At 39.2% G+C, this 21763-nt stretch overlaps 1 protein-coding gene across 1 annotated transcript in view; it reads right to left on the reverse strand.

The window, feature by feature from the left end:
* Positions 1-8848: 8848 nt before the first annotated feature.
* VIPR2 (vasoactive intestinal peptide receptor 2) overlaps positions 8849-21763 on the reverse strand; it is a 44697-nt gene continuing 31782 nt past the window's right edge. Inside the window, exons 7-13 of the mRNA XM_066314588.1 lie at positions 21404-21554; positions 20397-20457; positions 17965-18034; positions 15325-15416; positions 12540-12669; positions 12412-12453; positions 8849-10826 (exon numbers count right to left, since the gene is read on the reverse strand). Coding sequence (XP_066170685.1) covers positions 10656-10826; positions 12412-12453; positions 12540-12669; positions 15325-15416; positions 17965-18034; positions 20397-20457; positions 21404-21554 — 717 coding nt within the window. The 3' untranslated portion in view covers positions 8849-10655. The remainder of the gene's footprint in view (positions 10827-12411; positions 12454-12539; positions 12670-15324; positions 15417-17964; positions 18035-20396; positions 20458-21403; positions 21555-21763) is intronic.

The raw sequence follows: 21763 nt of genomic DNA on the forward strand, positions 1-21763 counted from the left end.
CTTTTGTATTTTGCTCATTGCAGAAGATGAACTAAAACATATTGCAGGAGACTTATTTTAGAGCAGCAATTAATTTCCTTCAAACGACGACTATATGCCATGATATCCGTGGATCTCACTGGAGGAAGAACTGTACACAAAGCATAGGTGTTTCTTCAGCCAAAGTTTGTGACAAACATCTTCCCTGAGAGGATTTCTGTCCACTGAACAAGACTGTTCAGTGCCTGTTACTGAGGGACATGAAGTACAGATTGAATAAATATGTCAAGAATAGCAGGGATGTAGTTAAGACTGGGATAGGTCACAGGTTGTCTTGCAGGAATTTGACTCAGCATGTCCAAAATTCATCGTTTTACAAAGCCAGATGGCAAACTTTAAGCTGTATTAATAACAAACCCAAATGCTAACTATTTTCAAGTTGAAAATTGAAGGGCAAATTAATCAGTCGTGCCCAAAAATTGGCTTCCTTCTTAGCTGGTGTTGAGCTATGCTTCGATAATTGGCAGCCTGTGGGCTACTGGGATTGCACCTTTAGTGAAGCATTTGCAACTAAATAGGTACAAACTGGACACTAGTAGAAGAGTGAAAGCCAAAATTATTGTGTTTTGGTTTGGGTGAATAATAGCATAAATATTCAAGACATATGAAAGTATAGAGAATATTATATTTTCATTAGTGACTTTGGCTGTGGAAATCACAGCACACATAATCCATCAGCTGACACAGTTAATGGCAGAGTGTTTAAGTTTGGAAATGGGAACAAGATTCATTATTTATGTTTCATGCTCCCAAAATGTACGACTTTATTAGCATATTTGTGTAAAAATGTTTTCTTGGTGCGGTGGTGTGAAAGGCTTTTGCCTTTTTTGTCTTGGAAGATGAATCAGTGCTTTCCAATTCTCTTATTTACTCAGAAAAGTTTTCATTTTTTTGTATGTACAGAGGGAAAAAAATGGTCTTCATGTAACATAAAATCTGTAAAATTTCTATGTAAAAGGACAGGAATGTAGACTATCAGTTGATAGGTGAATTTTACCTGAACACCTGAATTTTTCAGACTATGTACCTTAGCTGCAAACTGGAGCAAAACTGGAAAGGTTTAACATGCAGTACATGTTTCTGAAAATTTAGGTTCTAGTTTAGCTTCATGCATACACAGTGAAAAATATTTAGCAAGATCACAGTTCTTCATGAAAATGGTCCTCAAGTAGTGATTGACTCAAATGGGAGCATCAGCACAGCTCCTATCTTCCTGTCATTACATTTTCCAGTCACTTTGTAATACGTGTAGCCTCCTCAAACCAACTCTCCACTTCCATGGTCCTAACGCTTAATTGTATTTCCTCAAAGTGAGATCCTAGCTTTTACCTAAGTTTATTCCCCAACTTCACAAATTCATTTTTCTTGCTGTTTTTCTTCGAATTTATCATTTTGCATTAATGTGAATTTTTCAAATGTGCTAAAGAAGTGGAAAACCAGTCGACCACAAGTTAGTTGTGAAGGTCAGAAGCTGTTTTCCACCCTACAAGCCAACCAAATACTCCAGTATCCAGATTGTCCAAAGAAACTACTATTTTTGAAACCCAATGACACATTGCATAAAGAAAGTTAAGACCACTTGAAAACATTTTCAAATGCTGAGATGAATAATTACAACGCAGAGGAAATAAACTATTCAGCCCAGACATTTGGAGGACATATATAGCAGTACAGTTGTACTATTCATGGATCATTATATGAATAGGAAATTGGAAGAACTTTTCTAGGCTTGTGATGAATACAGAGCACAATAGAGGGAGAAGATGAACTGAGACTAAAAGTCTCTTTATAGTGCTCACATTTCTTCCAGAGTATCTACGTCACAGCAGTTTCCATTCATCCAGGCACAATGGAGCAGCACCAGACTGAATCTACAGCTGAATTAAGTGCCTGAAATGGCATTAATAGCCAGTTTTGTAATAGCAGTTGACAACAGATCAAAACCTAATGATTTTTGTGACTAATTCATCTGTCTAAACTCTCTGATTTGTATAAGTTTATAATTTTTTTTCCTAACTTTTTCTGTTTCCTTCCAAAGCTTTGGACTTATTAATACAGTTAAGATCCCGTAGTCTGATGGGAGTGTAGGAACTTTAAGTGCATGGGTCAATCCCCTGCCCTAAGCCATATAAACAGGAATCTAAAAGTGGATTTCTCTGAGATGCCATGAAGCTCTTTCAAAACCTCACTCATCTGTTTATTGTAAATAACTTTCTAGCCTCCAGCCTCAGTTTATGTTGTGCCAGTTAATATTTGACTTACTCTTATATATAAATTTGCATAGGTACCAGAACCATAAAAAACACCTCCTGCTGATTTTTGCGCATCCAAGAACAGTTGTAACTCGACTTTAATCCTTTAAATCCACTTTTACGCTTGAAAGCAATGCTCTAAATTCAATATTTCATTGCAGTGGAGCCAGAAAGGGCTGTAAAATATCTTCCTGCTGGAGATCATGGGAGTGGGACAATAAAATCAGGGATCTCACAGTTTAAATTAAGACTCAGATTTTGTAAGCTGTTGAAAGAGTGGGATGATCTCCCCATATCTAAGGCAAAACCCTGTCAGACTAACAAGGGGAGGGGGATTGTGTTTGAGGGACAGCAGCAGATTTGCTGGACCCTGTGTGGGGACATGGGACTCCCCATGGCAGCCCCTGTAGGGACCAGGCAAAACCTCCTCTGGGGCAGGGCATGAAATATCCCAGAGGCAGGAGCAGTGCTTGGGCTGGATTTTTAGCTTTGCATTCATTCAAAAAGAGGAATTATAAACAAAAACCTTAATTGGGGTGTTTCAAGACAGAAATGCACTAGGCCTCAATGACAAAAAAGCCCAATATTGCCTATGTCTTTCAAGCTGCTCTCAGCTCCTGTTTGGGGACAGAGCTATACCTTGATCAAGGTATACACTGGGCTTTTAAAACAGTTGAAAAAAACAAACCTTACTTATTAAAAATATTAATTCCATATGTTTCATGACAAAAAGGTACTTCAGAGTGTCTAAATTGATAAATTATTATCCTAATCCAAGAAACAGGATGTTATGGCCTTCAAAGGCAAAATTAAAAGGATTTTTTAAAGATGTTGTGCATTTGAGGGGAACGGTGTTTTTCTTCATGTTTTTGTTGTTGAGTAATAAGGTCAAGTTAAGTGTTTTTGAAACAGGCCATATGATTTTGATACTTATCTGAATAACAGAAGCTATAATCTGCAGGAATGATTAAATTGTCCAATTCATCACCTGGCTAAGGCACAAACATCCTCTATAGAACAATTTTGTGTCTTACTCAGATTATGTCTTAATTTTCAAATTGCTTCTCATGAATGTTGTTCTGTATAACAAAATGTCCCCTTGTAGTCTCAGGATCCTTTATTAATTATACTGTTATAAACTTGCTTACTGATTCCCTCATTATTTCCTTCAGTATTTTTTCATATCCTACAGAGACAGGCAGGCAAAGCCCAAGGCTCTAATTAAGAGCAGGTGAAGAATATAAGCAGGAAACCAGGGATAAGCAGTGGCCAAGGGCTATTACTAAATAAAGCCTTTCTGAACAGAGAATTTCACAGCTTGATGGGATTGTGTTGAGAAACAGTCTCAATTACAAAGGCACCAACTGAGAAATCCAGAAGGATTTCAACATAAAGCACAGTTCTTAATTTCGATTTCTGCTGTCTTCCAAATCCATTATCCATATTTAATGGAATATCCTGGGGTAATTTTTAGGATATGACATGAAAAATATTTATTTGTCCCGTGTGAAAAATCTGTAACTATTTTGATCCATTGCATAGTTATTTAATGGCTCGATGTAACATATGCTTACTTATTAAATGGATTTATACAATAATTCAACCTAAATTGCATGTCAGACAGTTCATAATATATCCCAGTCTATGTAAAGGCAAGGATATTAAAATATAGTCGATTATAAATAATAGAACTTAACTAACAGGTAGCATTTTATTTTATTCAGTTGGACACATACCATTTGATTATTTAGGACTTTTTAAACATTGTGCAGGAAACCCATTTGCAAACTGGAATTACCTCCACCTCTCCAGAGTGCCTGCTTTAAAAAAGTCACCCCCAAACTCCACAGACAGGGCAGTGTTGCAGGGGGGCCACACAAAGACTCAGCCTTTGTGGGGGAGATGCTGCTTTTCCTGAGCATGGGCTCTCATGAGCTCCCTGCTCCTCCTCAAGGTCTGTGTCAACACTCTGCCACCTCAGGGCTGGCCTCTGCCTTGGCACAAGCAGAACTGGGAGCAGTGCTGGGAATAGCACTGGAACTGGGAGATAAATGGGGATTTGGTTTATGCAGTGCTGGGGGAAAACAAAGTGTTCTCTAAAAGTAACCTCGTTCTACAATCCACAGCAAACTGAAATACACACAGAGTTTGCAATATCTTCTCTCTTACTGTCTGCTGAGTTTCTTTGGCTCAGCTCCCTTACAGAGATGAAGGGGAGACAAATGGTCTTTCTGACTCTCCCACCCTCCCATCCACTGATCTCCTTTACCTTTCCAGGTGTCCCAGTTAGAAGCTCCTTGGTGCAATCAGAGGAAAGGCAGTGTGTGCATTCACATACAGTTTGTGCTGTACTCACAGCTGCCTGTGGGCCAGTGGGTATGAGCATAGAGCTGAGATTCCTGTAGCTGATACTGCCCAGTGTGACCATGTAGGAGTTGTCAGAGAAGCATTTCCTTCTTTAAGCTGCTTCTGAAGTGTAGATTCTGTTATTCTTCCCCTCCACAGTAAACTGCTTATATTCTGGGGATAACCATTCCTCTAATTATCCAGAACTTTCTTAAGGGATCCACTTCTGCGTTTGAAAGGACTCAGAGTTGCCCTGGAAACCTGCAGGTGCTGCTGCCAGAACTGATGGGAACTGGTCAGTGTCCCTGTTCATCTGCACCCTGGCTGTCTTACATGCTCAGGCTCATCAGCTCCAAAGCAGCTCACTGCAGACATCAGGGTGCTCTGGTTGTGGGGCTGCCCCTTCAGCTCCGAGGGAGAGAGGGCATGCATGTGGGAGAGGACACTGAAGTGCTTTGCAGATGTGCTGTTTGTTGCCAAAGCGTCCAGACTGGCACAGCTCCTACAAGAACTCACACAAGGTGGGCAGGACGAGAGCTCAGGTCTCCCAAAGGCCCTCTGGATTGTGTGCCTTCTGTGATTTACAGAGACTCACAGAGAAGGGGATAGACTCTCTGGTCATGACACCAAAGTTAGCTCCATCCTCTGTGCCTGCTTGGTGTCACTGCCAAGGCAGGGATTGCCCCATGAGATGTCACCTCCTCCCCTACATATGCTCTCCTCTCTCTGCCCCCATCAGCAACACACCACTGCCAGAGTCTTCCCTGTGCCCATTCCCATTACAGGTATAAAAATAAATACATATCTTTTATGGAAAAAGACATGATCTATGGTGTTGCCTCTACAGGAGAGACTTCACAGCTTTCCTTTGTTCTCACTGCATTATACTGTACTCCTGACAGACACCTGTGCTTCTGACAGATAACTGGGCAATCAAGATTTGACCATGCTATGATAAATCAAAAATAGCTGCTGGCCATGGAGATGGTGCCATATGCAACACATATGGTCACTTGTTTCTGTTCTAGATATGTGCTGTTCTCATGCCCCTGTAAGAACATCTAGGTTACAGAAAGCTACATATTCCTCAGTGAAGCTGGGGGCTGTTTTTCTTTAACATGTGTGTCTAACAGCTGCTGAATTAAAAAGTGAAATATTAACTCAGCCACATCCCTCAGCATGGCCATGACCCACTGAATCAGTAAGAAAACTGCATCATTGTATACACAACTTTTAAAAACTGTAAATAACAGAATTTTTGTGCAAAACTTTTGAAATTTTTATTCTCCGATTCCTCTTCAGTCCATTATGGTGTTATTGACTATTATCATCTGTAATGGCATAAAGATGTAAACATTTATTTGTTCACAGCTTTATATATAACATCTCAGAGGAGGCTGTTAGGTTTGTGACATTAAAAACTGAAAACAGAAAAAAACAAAAGAGCAAAACCAGAAGAAAACTATAGTGAATTACAGTATGAAATCTATTTACACACATTAATCTATACACATCATAATCTGTACATTTTGTAAAAAATAATCACATTCATTTACATAATCTTTAATTTTTACCATACTTGACAGATATAACAAAGATGACAAAGGAGAATTTTGAATCAATACTCATACTAATGTGCCAGAACAAAAAAAAGCTGCAGGTAATCATAAACGTATTACAGTGCTTTGGGAAATAGAGGGGCTTGGGACATTTCAGTCACTTTTTTTAGCAGACAACGGAAGTGTTCCTGACACAGATTTAACTAGAACTCACTATCATTGGGCAGAATCAGATTCAACACAGAGTGGTTAAACCATATCACAGAATGCTCCTTTTAAATGTTATCCTGATGTACTGTTGTAACATACATGTTAGAATGCTTTTTAATTTATATTTTTTTTCACAACAGAATAGCACTGCATCCTAACTTCTGTATTAGGACAGGTAGTGCTGACAGCCCACAGCTGATATAGGCACTCATGGTAATATGAAGGTAAAGGTATTTCTTCTATTGGTAAAGGTATTTCTTGTGTCACTATACACAGACAGTAATTGTTCAGGCAATGACCCCTATATATGTAGCAGCTTTGTCTACAGGTTACTTGTTAGTTCTTTCTTTTTGTCAGATATATTTAGGGCTTGATTTTTCCTTAAAGATGTCTTAAAAGAAAATCTGTATAGACTGAATTTGGATATTGTCCCAAATGACTGTGCTGAACTGGGCAAATTCACAATTAACAAAGATTAATTTTTAGAAAAATAGAGGATAAATGATGCAGATGATTCATCTTAGTCTTTGCACATGGACTGTGACACATGCACCTGGCAATGCCTTTTTTCATCAATCTGCCCCAGACAGAGTCTCTGGTTTGCTGAGGATCTGTGCCTGTTGCTTTCCCCTTTGGTCAAAAGCAAAGGGAAGCCTAGGGTGAATCAGGATGTGAAGCAGATGCTACAGAGTGGGGTAGGATGGCTCCAGCTTGACTGTAGAAGGTTTTTTGTAATGCTATTTGCCACCAATTATCTATTGCTGCTACGGTACAGTCTCATTACAATCTTGGATTGGGTATTCCTCAGCTGGCCATATATATTTTTGAATTGTGGTTAGTAAGTGGAGAACAAGCTGTCGCTATGTTCCTCAGGCATCAGCAGCAGGTAATGCTGACAGAAATCACTCAGAATTAATGGTGCCTCCAGGGGAGGCAAAGCACAATTAACCATGGTACTGGGAGTGAGCTGTATTACCATTCCTGTTCAGTAAGTACAAGCTGTGCTTTTCAGTGGGAATGGACAAAAAACCCCAGGTTTCCTGCCTTGAAGACTTTACAACTCAGTTTGGACCCTGATGCAACCAAACAGAAAAAGGCAGTAAAGGAATAAAGAAAGGCAGGTGCAGGGAAAGGTTACACTTGTCTTGCAGCCTCTACTTCCTCCCCTGATGCTGCTAGGACTGAGAACTAGGATTAGGCGTGACAGAAGGCCAAATGATGTTGCACTGCATTGTTCTTTAGAATCACCACAGCACACAGCAAGAGCATTTAATCTCATACTCCTCAGCAAAATGCAATGAAAGACAAAGCCATGAGAAGCTGTCTTGTTCTGGGTGTTGTAAAAATGAAAAACATTGACCAAGTTCTTTGTTCTGCACCTTTTACAGACCTTTTTGTATCACATGTATCTGTCCATGAAAAGGCAGCTTAAAGCCAAACTGGTGATAAATAGGGTTGATGCTGTAACTTTGCGTAAAATTATTTGGAAATCAGAAATTTCCTGGGAGTAAAAGCAAGTGAGCGCAGTGCCCTCTGTGTCTTTACTACCATGATAATGGTTGCACAAAGCACTATGAATTTAAACAGTCTCACAAAACAGTGTTTAGATTATCTGCATTTATAATATCAATGGAGGGATTAGGTTCTCCAAAGTACTGAACTTTTCACTGGTTTGAAAGAAATACATATACAGCACCTGTCTCTCCTGTGTGCCATTTTTTGCATGTCCACATTGTCCTCAACAAACTTAGTGATACCTCTATGGTCTCCCACTGCAAATTTCTCCTGTGGAATTTCACCCCACATGAAAGGTAGAATCAAGCCCAAACGCATCTGCACCCTGTTAAAGGAAACAATGCTGGTTTGTTGCCATATAAAATGTATTTTCTTATTAAGGCTTTTCTTTTTTATAACCCAGAAATAATTAAAATGCAGATTTTTTTTTCCATGCTCACCTAATTAGAACAAAGACAGTTTTCTCTAAGACACGATGTGTTATAAACACATATAATTGGTGATGCATCATGCAGAACAGACTGATGGAAATGATTGCCTGAAACATCTATTTCTGTGCTACCATTCTGTCTGTGTGTCAACTCGCTCACATAACCTCATTTGAGCAAAAAGATGAGCACACTTGAATGCTTGTCACATGTGCCTTTCTACCCTAGAAATTGAGGGAAAAAAAGAACATCCTGCATGTCACATCTCAGGGAACTGAGCAATCCCACTGCCAGTGCAGACAAGGAATCCTAATGTGCACAGATGTGTTTAATTTAGGTGTAAAAGCAGCTCCCAAAGCTCCAGTGGGTCTTCATATATTTGCAGGTAAGAGCTTGTGATAAGTTTTTCCAGAGATCCAGGAAACATGCTATAGTTTAGCAGTGTTTCCTCAGTCTAAAGTCTTTGGGAATATATTTAATTTAAATAGATGTGCTTTAGACAGCATGGGAATGTCCTTGGGCACCCTACTTCCATCCAGAATCTCATAGTTACTTTGCCAAGCAGAAAACATTATGAATGATCTCGAAGTGATCAATTGCTTTTTAAAACTCAATTTTTGTAAGTGACAATTCTTTGAATAATTGTTGTTTAGCTCAAATGATACCTACTGGCGTCATGAAATATTCACCACGTTCTGCAGTCATCATGTGAAGCATGCAGCCCTTTCTATCTTTGGTCTGACAAAACTTTGTGTGACTCCATGGAAATCTCATTAAGACTAATTGTGTTTAACTGACAAATAACTGGATTAAATCAGACCAAGAATTGTAGAGTCACTTTGACAGCTGCTGACAATATTCCCAGTACTGGTAATATTTTCAAGGATATGCCTACCAAGAGATGCCCTTGCTGCTGTTCTTCCCTTTATCTGGAAAGAGTGGGGACCTTGGATTCTGCTGGCTCCATAAAATGTCGCCTGAAATGGTTTGTATGAAGGGGCAATGGTTTGTATGGAGGTACTCATGCAAATATATATTATTCCCACTTGTATTGTAGGGTGGACATGGTTAAACATTGACATGGGAAGAGAACATCACCGGGTTTATTTCTTTTTAAGAGTGGAAATGCTATGTATATTTTTATAAGACTGTCGGTTCTCTGTCTTTTTTTTTAAACACAGCTACATAAGAGTCTTGGCATTGTTGAAAATTCCTTCTTTATGCCTTTTATGGTAATTTTTAGGGATTCTGTCTAATTTTTTTTTCTGAAGTCATGGTCAGGACTAAATTTTAAATAACTTCAGATAGATATAGAACTGAATAAGCCTAAAAGGATTTACATTTTTCATTAAATGTGAGTTGTAACTTCACCGCAATATTCCTTGTGGTTTGCAGTCAAATACATTGCTCCTAGAGACAGATTTCAATGATAATACTGTAAAAAATGGTATTTTCAATGTGTAATGTTCTATCCAAGGCTGTTTATCCTATCTAAGGCTGCTTTAGCAATAAAACATACCTCTTCAGAAAATTCCTTCATGAAAGATCAACACAAATCTCTGAGTTTAAACAGAAGACAACAGCTGAGAACTACTATATTCAAAAGTAATATAGTAGTTTTTTCTGTATGGACTGTAAAGCTGGCCCTACACTCTGCACCCAAACATTAAACTAGGCACTTTTGAAAGTAACAACAGAATTGCAATCAAACTCTGTAGAAAGTAATCTCTGAAATTTATACCATTAGCCTAGAAGTACTACCTTTTTCCCCTCTGTGTAAATCATGTTCATGATTTCCTGGATTAGCACGCTGAACTCCCAGTGCGGTTAATTATGGTCTTAGATTTATTTTTTTTATTATTTTATTTTCCATAATTAGAAAAGAATTTCCTAATCCTTAAGGCAATGTTTCCTTACGTATAAATAAAGTGTAAGAAATTGTCTTTCTTCCAATCTTAACCCTTACATGTGCCAAACAATCTGCATTGAGCAGGATACCCTGCATGGATCTTGAAGCCATTTTAGAAAGTAAAGGGACCTTTATGGAAAATGAATTTTTGAATTGTTATGGCTAGTAAGCTGCAAGAGAACATCAGAATTAATATGAATACCACTTGAACAAAACAGAAAGCATCCATGTGGCAGGCTTCTTTGTTATTAACAGCTTGGCTGTGCAAACCAATTCCCCAAATACCAACATGTAGAAAAGCAAAGCACTAAACTGTACATTTTATAAAATATCACATCAAGCTGCATGATGAATGATATATCCCACAGTTTTTCATGTTTAGGGGGATCTAGCTCATTTATATCATGGTGGTCTCTGTCTGCATAAATGAGTGAGCTCTGGAATTCCGGTGGAGCTGGGAAACGCTCTCTGATCCATTTCGGGAAATGGAGCTGTGGAGTCTGTAATCCCTGCCTGCTGTCTGCTTCCAGCACAGACTCCGCCACTTCCTTTTCAGCTCCCCCTGCACCTGTGTTAAAAACAAAATGCACAACATGAGCTGAACATTTTTTTTTTTTTTATGTGAGGAACTTTTCCATGTCTGTTGGCTGTGACATGAGGATCTCTAGGAACAGAATCATAAAATGGTTTGGATTGGTACAAACTTTTAAAGATTATGTAGTTCTACACCCTTCCGTGGGTAGGGACAATTCCACCAGAACAGATTGCTCAGAGCCCCATCCAGCGTGGCCTGGGGATGAGGCTTCCACACTTCTCTGGGCAACCTGTTACAGTGCTACACCACCCCCACAGAAAAGATTTTTTCCTTCCTAAATCTACCACATATCAGATTTAAAGTGTCCTGACTACAGGCCTTGCCAAGAAGTTTTTTGCTATCTTCCTTATGATCTCCTCTCTATGTACTCTAAGGCGCTGTAAAGTGTCCCCTGATCCCTCTCCTTTCCAGGCTGAGCAATCCCTACTTCCTCAGCCTGTCTTCATAGGAGAGGTGTTCCACCCTTCTGATAATTTTTGTGGCCTCCTCTGGACCTGCTCCAACAGGTCCATGTCTTTCTTGTACTGGTGACAATTCACCTCTCTTGACTTGCTGGCCATGCTTCTTTTAATGCTGAATAGAATTGTGTTTTTGGGCTACAAGTGCACACTGACAGCTCACGGTCCATTCTGCATCCCCAAGTCCTTCTCTGTTGGATGGCTCTCAAGCCCTTCATCCCTCATTCAGCACTGCACAGACCTAGGTGCAGAACCCTGAACTTGGCCCTATTGAACCTCTTGAGATTCCTTCCCCCTCTCCAAAACTCTGCCATGGTCCCTCTGGATGGCATCCCTTCCCTCTAGAGAATCCAACCAAAGGTCACATAACTGAGGCAAGGACTGCCTACACTGTCTGTGAAGAGATGCCCCAAGATAATTTTCAAAAATCAATTTTGTATCCCTTGTGCTGCAACATTAGGTTTTGGTATCGAGCTATTTATCTCATGTACTTAAGGCATAGAACCAAATGATTAGCCCCAAATCAGGCATCTCATGTATATCAAAGACCAGACCAGCACTCAGGAGAGCTGAATGTTAATTGTCTGTGCAGGCAGGTGTCTTCAGACAGATTGCCTCTGTCAGACACTGCATGGTGGCTGAAATCAGAAGGAATTCCTTCCATCTTTCTCAGCTGAGACTATGAAAACTGTGACATGCTGAGCACTTCTGAAAATCTGTTGCTGTTCTGAGATGTAGATACTGACAGAACATTACCCCTAAATGCTAACTAAATGGTATTTCAAGTTCCAGAAAAATTTTCAAGCTTGTTGTACCTCACTTGCACATTGCTTCTAAGAGAGCTAGATTAGATCATGCTAAATAGCAGGAGACACTGACATCTCAGTTGGCAAGGAATTAGATTTTAAACAGCTCTTAAAGCTCTTCACCCAACTACATTGATTTCTCCTGTTGTATAAAAATTGTCACAAATATATTGCACTAGTAGGAATGCAGACATCTTGTAAAACAGTTTAGTGTATCAGAGCAGAACTATAGGGGCACTTATACATTCACTAAAACCAGTATTTAACATTCTCTGTAGGAAAGGTGAGACTTACTTCACTGTTCAAAAAACAATACAGGACTGCAACAATCAAACCCTGGAAAGAGACAACATTCTTTAGTTAGTAGGCAGAACTCACCTAGGTCAGTAAAACCTCTTTTGAATAAAAACCTTAAAATTTACCTGAAAAGATCCCAAACACAACTCAAAGATTATTTTGTAATTGTTGGAACTGCGGTCAGGAAACAGAGCAAACACAGTGTAGTGAACTCCAAATAACGGAATAAGCAACAACGTGGATTTTGCAAGTCTCCTGGGTAAAGGAAAGAGAAAAGGCTGAAATTTAATGATGAGCTCTTGTTTTGCTGAGGTGAATGTGTAACTGTATGGTTAGTCTGCACATTGCAGATGCACAATGTGCAAGCAGTACCCAGGAAATGTAATCCAGATCATCTCAACTGTGAGATTTTCATGAGCTCCAAATACTAAAACTTCATAGCTTTACTGGGGGTATTAAGCATACACCATTAAATAGTTTTCAGTGTTGTCATTTACAGAACACAATTTAGTGGAAAATGCTACTGAAGTTACGGAAAGAGAACTTTAAATTTCTAAGCAGAACAGCTTTGGCAAACAGTTTGTGAAACTACTGGAATGATAAATTGCTACTTTTACCTTATCTGTCATTTATTTTACTCTAATAACATGAGTTTTATATATTATACAGGGCCAGTCATGCACAGCTTTGGATGTCTGGTATCAGATAAAATTTGAGAAGTTATAATGTTTAGCTCCATAATTCATCAATGTCTTGATGAATATAACTTGATTCAACAATGAAAGGATGCTGTTTCAAATTAGCATATTTCAACAAGAAAGTTAAGGCATTTCAACCAGTTTTACTTTTTCAGAGTCGTTCTTCATGGCCCTGCTTTGTTCATTATGCCCCAGGGCTGCATCTGTTTATGTGCAAACAATAATTTCTGACAGCAAAGCTTCTCAAGAATAGTAAACCCCTCACATCTAAAGATGATACCAGAAGCAGGAAAAATAGAGATTCCTTAGCAGAAGAAATTAATTTACAACTGGAGGAGATGACACTGGCAGCAAATTTCCTAGTTTCCCAAAGGAAGTGGAAAACTGATTTTATTTGAACCTAGCCTTATTCACTACAAAAGTAAAATGAACAACAAAAAGGCCAGAACCAGCTGCAAGCAGGTTCAGAGGAAGGAAAGAAAAATGGTGACTTGCATGAGTCGTATTCATTTTAGATTCATATTTCGCTTTCACTCCATGCTTGACTCAGTAATTTTTGTTAGCATCTAGTTGATGCTACTTTCTCTATACTGCACTTACATTTTAGCAAAATAAAGGGACAAACAAAACAGCTTTATTCTTCTCTGCATTCTAGAAAAAGCATTTGCAATTTTATAAATGAGCCTCCCAGATCTTTTAATTTGCTCTGTAGATGCAGTTTCTTGAGGATGTTAATCTACTTTCCCATGGGTATTGGCTAAAGACCAGAAATGCAAACTTAATCAGACAATCAAATGCTAAAACCAAAGAATTTGCAGGGCTGAATAATGAAGTACAAGTTTGCTATTAATGTGAATATTTCATATTATAAAGTGCTACAGTAAACTGTGGAAAATGGTGGGACTGAAAGTAAGGAAATGCCTAATTTTGAAAAAGTAAATAAATACTACAAGGAGGGAAAGAAATCTTTCTATCACAAGAAGTAAACTTGAGGAGAAATAGTAAACCTATTTCCTGTCTATAGGTTGGCCATTGTGCTACATAATAATGTGGCAACTGCACAATTTTATCTAGATTCAATAAGCCCTCCCACGTGTTTAGGTAATTGAATCAGCAAACACAAAACAAAATCCTTGTAGCTCAGCAAAACAAATGTCAAGCTTGTCAATCCAGTTGTCCTGACTTTCCTGTGGCACATCACCATTTTTCACATTTGGATCAAACATGTCACGTTTTCTGCAAAACACACAGGATCCTGCTTCTCTTGCCATTAATATTTTTTATTTCTGCATAACATGTTTTATCAGCTTTTAGAACGTGAATTCGGTATTTTTTAAAGGAAGGAAAGGTGTTATCCTTTCCTTTCCAGGAGCACATTTTCAAAGGCCACTCACATGGACTTGGACTTTCAGTGTTCATGTTAGGTTTTGTCACTGAAGTATCATATTGACACCCTGAACTGTCAGAGTCTGTGTATGGGCTTTAAAATAAGACCTACTACAACAGACTCTTGATTGGAGATTATTACATATCCAGCAGCTCTTATAATAAACAACCAATAACAGACACGGTAATAAAGGACAAAACCAATTTTTGCAATGCATTTGAATTGTGCACCAGCAATTCTTGTTCTTAGAGCTTTGTAAACAAAGAGACATTTTAGGATTTGATGTTCAAACCAAAACACAAAAGAAGAAAGTCTGAACAGAAATGAAGTTGATCTAAGCCAGAAACAATTGTTTTCCTCTAGAAAAGTAAAGATAGCATTTTAAATCAATATAAAACATTATATTAATCTTAAAAATTCTGGTAACAATGTAACTTCTTTACAGCTCTAGACATATATTTAAGGTTTTTAGGAGGTTGAAGGAAATACTTTGATTTTGAAACTTTTCTAAGTCAAAATGAAACATTTAGATATCAAAAGAAAAATATTACTCTCCATATATTTTGTATCAACATATTCATTCACGGATTAAACTCAAATTCAAGAATAGCTTGTTGGTCTTTCTGAAATTAAATATTTTTTATTTAGTGTTCGATAAAAATATATGTATCCCCATTTCAGCATAGTTATATTTATTAAGCTATATCTAAAAGTAGTTCTAAATTAAATGTAATTGTATTAACACAGCAGCTACTGATTTTCTGCAGATGAAATCTTAAAGAGATTATTTTGGTTATGTCTATAATATCTAAAAATATGACTCACTTGTACTGTGACTGGTCATTTCCTCCGACGTCTGGAGATCTTAACTTCTGCAGCAAGATTCTTATAATGCTAATGAAAAGTATAAAATTCACCTGCAAAGAAAACAAATATAATGGTGATTTCTGATTTCTCTGCTCAATATGCAGCACAAAGAAATGCTTAGCAAGTGAGACAGGAGTCAAGTCAGCAGGGGAATCGAGGACCTCCCTCCAGAGCCCCTCAGCTCTGCAGTGCCAAACCCACTGTGTCCTGCAGCACCACTTTTGCCATATCCACCAGTTTTGCCATGCCCACCAGTGCTGCTCTGGCTGCCAAAAGTCTCTGAAAGCCCAGTTTTCAGAAATATCCTCCTTCCACTACTTCAGCTGAGGACAGGTTTCCCAGCAGGATGGGATATTGGATGTGGTTTTCTGTAATCAAGCACTGTCCTAATTGTCACATAGATTCACAACTGGAAGCCCAGAGGTAGTTTTGACCCTCCCTTGCTCCTCACTTCAACTTTCAGTGTTTTCTCTTTTAAATAGGGTTAGAGAAGATTGTTGCAGATGATCTGTCCACACCAATTAAGCACAAAAAAGGCCTCTCACAAGTGTCTGAGTGTCTTGGCCATTGATGCTGACATTATGAATGAAGAAATCACAGAATAGTTGGGGTTGAAAGGGACCTCTGGAGATCATCCATTCCATCTGAATCCCTGCAGCCTAATTCTCATGACAGTCCTCTAAGATGGAACAGTAGCATTATTTTATTTTGCATTTTGTTTCACTTTTTTCACTTTACAGGAGGGCACTTGTATAAAAAATCATTATGATCAGAACCTAATCATTGAAGTATTGAACTCAGTATATCCTAAGCCTCACTCCTATTTTTTCTTCAGCCTTGACTTTCAGCTTCCTCTGGTTACCATCTCTTTTGGTGTTGGATTCTTTTGTGTGGTCTATAAATCTGCACAATAACTACAGCACATCCATCCTGAAATAAGGGAACAGTTAGAATCCACACCTTCAGAGCAACAATGTGTACTAAAAACTGTAACTCCGGCAGCATCTAATGCACACATCATAGAATAAATTAATCTAGAGAAAAACTGATATCACTGCGAAAATTAGAATTTTGTTTTAAACTAACGCCATCCCAAACCACAAAGTCAGGAGGTGGGGTACTTAACCAGGCAGAGCCTGTCTCACTGCTGTAAATCTCTGCCTTCATAGTGGAAGATGATCTTGAAGGTCTTTTCCAACCTAGTGATTCTGTGATTTGGAACAGTCACATCCAACGGAGTAACTCTGAAGTGTGTACAGACATGAAGTGTGAACATCTGCCAAATGACTTCTGCCAAGCCAAAATTCTCAGGAGGAAATGCCAGGGAGGGTTCTGTCACACTAAATCAACTGAAGCCATTCCCACTGTGCAGAACCTGCTCTCCTGATACTGTTGGATAGATCAAACTTTGCTGCCTGACCAGTAAGTACTCCATTTGTTTAAATCACAACTCTCTTCTCAGTTTTTACTAAGATCCAGCTGCAGCTCAGGTCTGCCAGTGTGCCCTGGGATAACTTCCACTTCCAGGTCTAGGAGTGCTTTGGAGGAGCCTTCTGGCACATGAAGTCTCAGATGGCTGTTCAGACTGAGCACCCAGAGAACAGACTCTCCTGTAAACACCAGGTGGTTTGTTTCGCTTTTATCTTCCAATGTGTTTTCTTCACTCTGTTTTGTTCCCCATTCTCCAGCTCCTTTGAGGTCCAAATATTCCCTTCATGCTGTAGTTCTGTTGCATGCTCATTTGTTCATAACATGAAGCATCTTTGAGGCATTACCTTATATCATTCCACACTTATGGCCCACTCTTCTTTTTGTTCAAACTGCAGAATTCACTCTGATGGTGATGACAGGAATTTCTCCCAAAATGATTTTCAGCAGGCACAGATTGAAAAGCAAGCCCAAGCACAAATGCTAATTCCTGAACTTTTGTGTAATCTAATAACGCCCCAGATTTTCTGCCTAAAATTTTAAAAATGAAGCAAGTATATCTAAAATACATTAATTTGCTCTCTGACTATTTTCAGAAATGGACATATAACTATACTATATTATGCCCAAAGTTAATTACACAATCATTAAAGTGAACAGGAATATTATTACACTATTCCAGTAATTCTAATGAGTTCCAAACAGGAAAAGCTCCATGAAACATTCTCAAATTGTATTATTTTGCAAATACTTCATGTTCAATATATATTTCAGTAGGCTACCAATTAAAGAAAGATATACACAGCCATACTTTTTTATTACTATCAGATTCTCAATTGCAGGACTATCTATTTACACACAAAATCAAATCTGCAATTCATTGAAAAGTATAATTAGATTTTTCCCTCCTCCAGGCTCATAAACAGGAGAGATGTTAAAGAAAGAACAACACACAAATAAAAGCAACTGCTCATTTAATAGGAGGCAGATAAATTTTGAAGGCAACAAATTTTAATGGCCTTGGCATCTGTTTAACATTTCTCCTGCAGCACAATTTCTTTTCAATAAAACAGAATTCTTGCCTATCTGTAACTAGCAGTAAAGAATAATGGCTACATGCACTGCACAATGCTGAACAGATCTTTAATTCATGCTCCAAATTTTACTTACTATAATAGAAATTAAAATTGGTATTCGTATAACCCACCAGGGACCACCATGCTCATTTGTATCCCAGCAACTATAAAAAAAAAAAAAGAGAGAAAATCATGTTGACATTAATATCATCTGGCAAGCAAGACCTATGAGGAGAAATATTTCTTATAAACAAGTCAAAGCACACTAAAATAATGCCTGCTCTAGCCTAGAATTTGGCATTCAATCATTTCCTGCTATTAATTTTGTTTCCGTTGTTTTAATATACATACTTGATTTTCCCACCAGGAGCACTGTGTCCAGGTGTGGAGTCCTCAGTTTAGGAAAGATGTGGACCTGCTAGAGCAAGTCCAGAAGGGACCCCAAAGGTGATCAGAGGGCTGAAGTACCTCTCCTACAGAGACAGGCTGAGAGAGTCAGGGCTGTTCAGCCTGGAGAATACCAGGCTTCATGGAAAAATCACTGTGAATTTTCGGCACTTAAAGGGGGCTTATAAAAAAGAGACAAAACGATGTTTTGCCAGGGCATGTAGCAATAGGACAAGGGAGAATGGTTTAAAAATGAAAGAGGATGGATTTAGATGTTAGGAAAAAATTCTTTACTCATAAATTTGCAGAATCATTTAGGCTGGAAAAGATCTCTGAGATCGAGTCCAACCTTTGACCAAGCACCACTAGACCATGGCACTGAGTGCCACATCCAGTCATTTCTTGAACACCTCCAGGAAAGCTGACTCCACCACCTCTGGAGCAGCCCATTCCAATGCTTTACAACCCCTTCAGTGAAGAAATTCTTCCCAATGTCCACACTGAACCTCCCCTGGCACAGCTTGAGGCCATTTCCTCTTGTTCTGTCACTGGCTGCCTGGGAAAAGAGACCAGCCCCCACCTGGCTACAGCCTCTGTGCAGGCAGTTGTAGGAGTGATAAGCTCTCCCCTGAGCCTCCTTTTCTCCAGGTTACATGACCCCAGCTGCCCCAGCTGCTCCTCACCAGACCAGTGCTCCAGACCCTTCACCAGCTCTGCTGCCCTTCTCTGGACACACTCCAGCACCTCAATGTTCTTCCTGTAGTGAGTGGCCCAGAACTGGGCACAGGTGGCAGGTGTCAGGGTGTGGCCTCTCCAGTGCATTACTCTGAGGGTAAGGAGCCCTGGCACAGGCTGCCCAGAGAATCTGTGGATGCCCCATCCCTGGAAATGCTCAAGGCCAAACGGGATGGAGTTCTGAGTAACCTGAGTGTGGCACCACTGCCCATGGAAAGGAGGGTTGGAACCAACTGGTCTTTAAGGTACCTCCCAACCCAATCCATTCTATGATTCTATGAGATCAGCTAAAACATCAGGCACACAAGGCTGTACCATTAGACATCATGCAGGATGTTGACCTTTGTGGGAATCAAGCTTAGTTTTGCTCTGTGTAAGGACACTTCTCCAGAGTGCACTTAATGCTGACCTCTGGGTAGCAGAAGATCTAAAGCAACTGACAGGTGCAATTGAAATTACATAATTTCTTGTGGGATATTTAGGTTATAGATGCCTGGAACTTGTTTGTGAAAATGTGAGACTGAACCTGAAGCTCTGTCTGAAAAACTGAATATTTAATTTTCACCCTAAGCTCAGCACTTTTGAACCAAATACTCTAAGTGGTCTGAAAGGTTAGTCAGATTAAAGATTAATTACCTTTCAGACTTCCTCTGTAATCATAATGACAAAGGAAAAAGGAGTTTGCCATTGTTTTACATGTTAGAGGTCTTGCAAAGAAAGCCTTGAAATTATGTAGGACATGATTTTTCAGTTAAATTACAGAATTGAAAAATAATAGTTAGTTGGATGAAACAGGACTGTGCAAACTGTTTGTCCACTAGTTAGGAATGTTCTCCCATTCCTTGGGAGCAGCAGGATCAAGTCTGATCTTCCTACAAAATTCTTGTCTCACTTCTTCTCGTGCCAGGAGCCAGGGTTACCTCTACTTAGCTTTAGATTTACCTAGCTAAGTGCATCTGACATACTCTTACATCACTTCACTCTTGGGAATGTCATTTATATGTACCCAAAGTTATCTACACTTCAATCTTCTGAGCTGCTAGTCAGCAAATTAGAATGCCCAGCACCTTCCTGCTCATGTTTGCAGCACTGAACCCAAGGACCCCACTGCTGTTTTAAACATTACTGTGACTTCCCAAGCAGATGGCTCTAGATGTGGGTGTCAAGGAGTAACAGTAGTCACAATTTATCTCTGCTCTCTCCTGCTTTCTGAGTTTTCAAATAAACATCAAGCATAACCCACAGCTGAGGAGCTCCCAAACACCTGTCCTTTTATTGCCATCTCTGAAATTTCAGTTCTGTGCTCGTCCAGAGCAGCAAACCACCTTTGTGTGAGAAACACCATCCAAGGCAAGGACTGTACAGGCATGGGGGGCTTTAAGCTTCTCTCCCACACACACTCACCCAGTGTCTTCTAGAATGATCCGAGTCACTGTCCACGTAATAATGAATATTGTAGGAATTCCTGAAAAATGCCAAAGAAGTTTAGAGAATGATCACAAAAATGCAAGTCCACAAAAGAAAGACAAAAAAAAAAAAAAAAAAAAAAAAAGTTCAGCCTGCTAGTAAACAGTTATTCCCCAAATTCACAGCATATATTAAACAGTTCAGTGAATTGAAGGAGAGGCCAATGTGATAAACTACATGATTACATGTATACATCAGCAATGTATTACAAACAAAGACTGCAGGGAAGTACGCTTATTTCTCATAAAAACGGAGCCATAATTACTAATACACACAAAAAATGCCTGTCTTGGTTTTCTTGGAAGGTGTCAGAGTGACTTATAGGGAAATAGACACAAGTTATGCATTCCCAGTGCACCTCCAAGGACTGCACTATAAAACAGAAGTATAAATCATTTCATAAGGAACCTTGTCCACACACTGGTTTATCCCATTTCCCAGTAATACCCAAATGTTTTATGACCAGCTATTACTGGAAGTATTAAAGTGTTCCATATAAATATCACTCCACTTTCTGTAAAATGAAAGGAATATATTTATTTAGAACCAGATGGACAGTATTATTGGGCTTTTCAAAAAGGAAAATTGCATAGTATATAGCTCATGGCTGTGCAGCTAAACTTTAATTTTCCTCACAAATTAGGACACCTGAATCATTTGTTTTGCAGTGGCAGTCCTTGCACCAGAGCAATCCCTGGGTGTGCTGCAGATGGCACAGGTGGAAGCTGTGCCAGGGATGAAAGCAGCAGTGATGCTCCAGCAGTTTTGTGCCTGCTCTTTCCCATGCCACAGCAGCTGTAACCTGTGCTGGAGCTGAGCTGGGGAACCTGTGAGTCTGAGGGGCCACCAACAGAGACATTTCACACCTTGGTATGAAATATTGAACCTGACCAGCCCACCCATGCAGAAAAAAGAGCATTACTGGAAGATGTGTGAGTTCTTACCCCATCCTATCAGCAGGTAGATCGTGAAGTGTCTGTTGGGGGAGAATATTAACACAAGGAGGATGTGGAGGTAAAGTCCTTCTACTAGGAGCCAGTAAAAGTTTGCCATAACACCATACTGAAAAAACACCAGAATTGCCTTGCAGCCCACCTGAAACATGAGAAGAAGAGTTAAATTTGTCACAGGGAGGATGCCACATTGTTTTTGTTACTTCAGCCCAAAATCTTAGCTGTCTTTGTAATATTAATAGACCAGGTCCAGTAGAAATGTTTATCTTCAGTCAAGCAAATTGAAATATTGTAAATGCTACTGCATATATGAAAAGAAAGTGAATTATTAAAATTATTTCGGTTGCTCTC

This window comes from Sylvia atricapilla, chromosome 1 (genome assembly GCF_009819655.1).
Source record: "Sylvia atricapilla isolate bSylAtr1 chromosome 1, bSylAtr1.pri, whole genome shotgun sequence".
NCBI classification, from domain to species: domain Eukaryota; kingdom Metazoa; phylum Chordata; class Aves; order Passeriformes; family Sylviidae; genus Sylvia; species Sylvia atricapilla.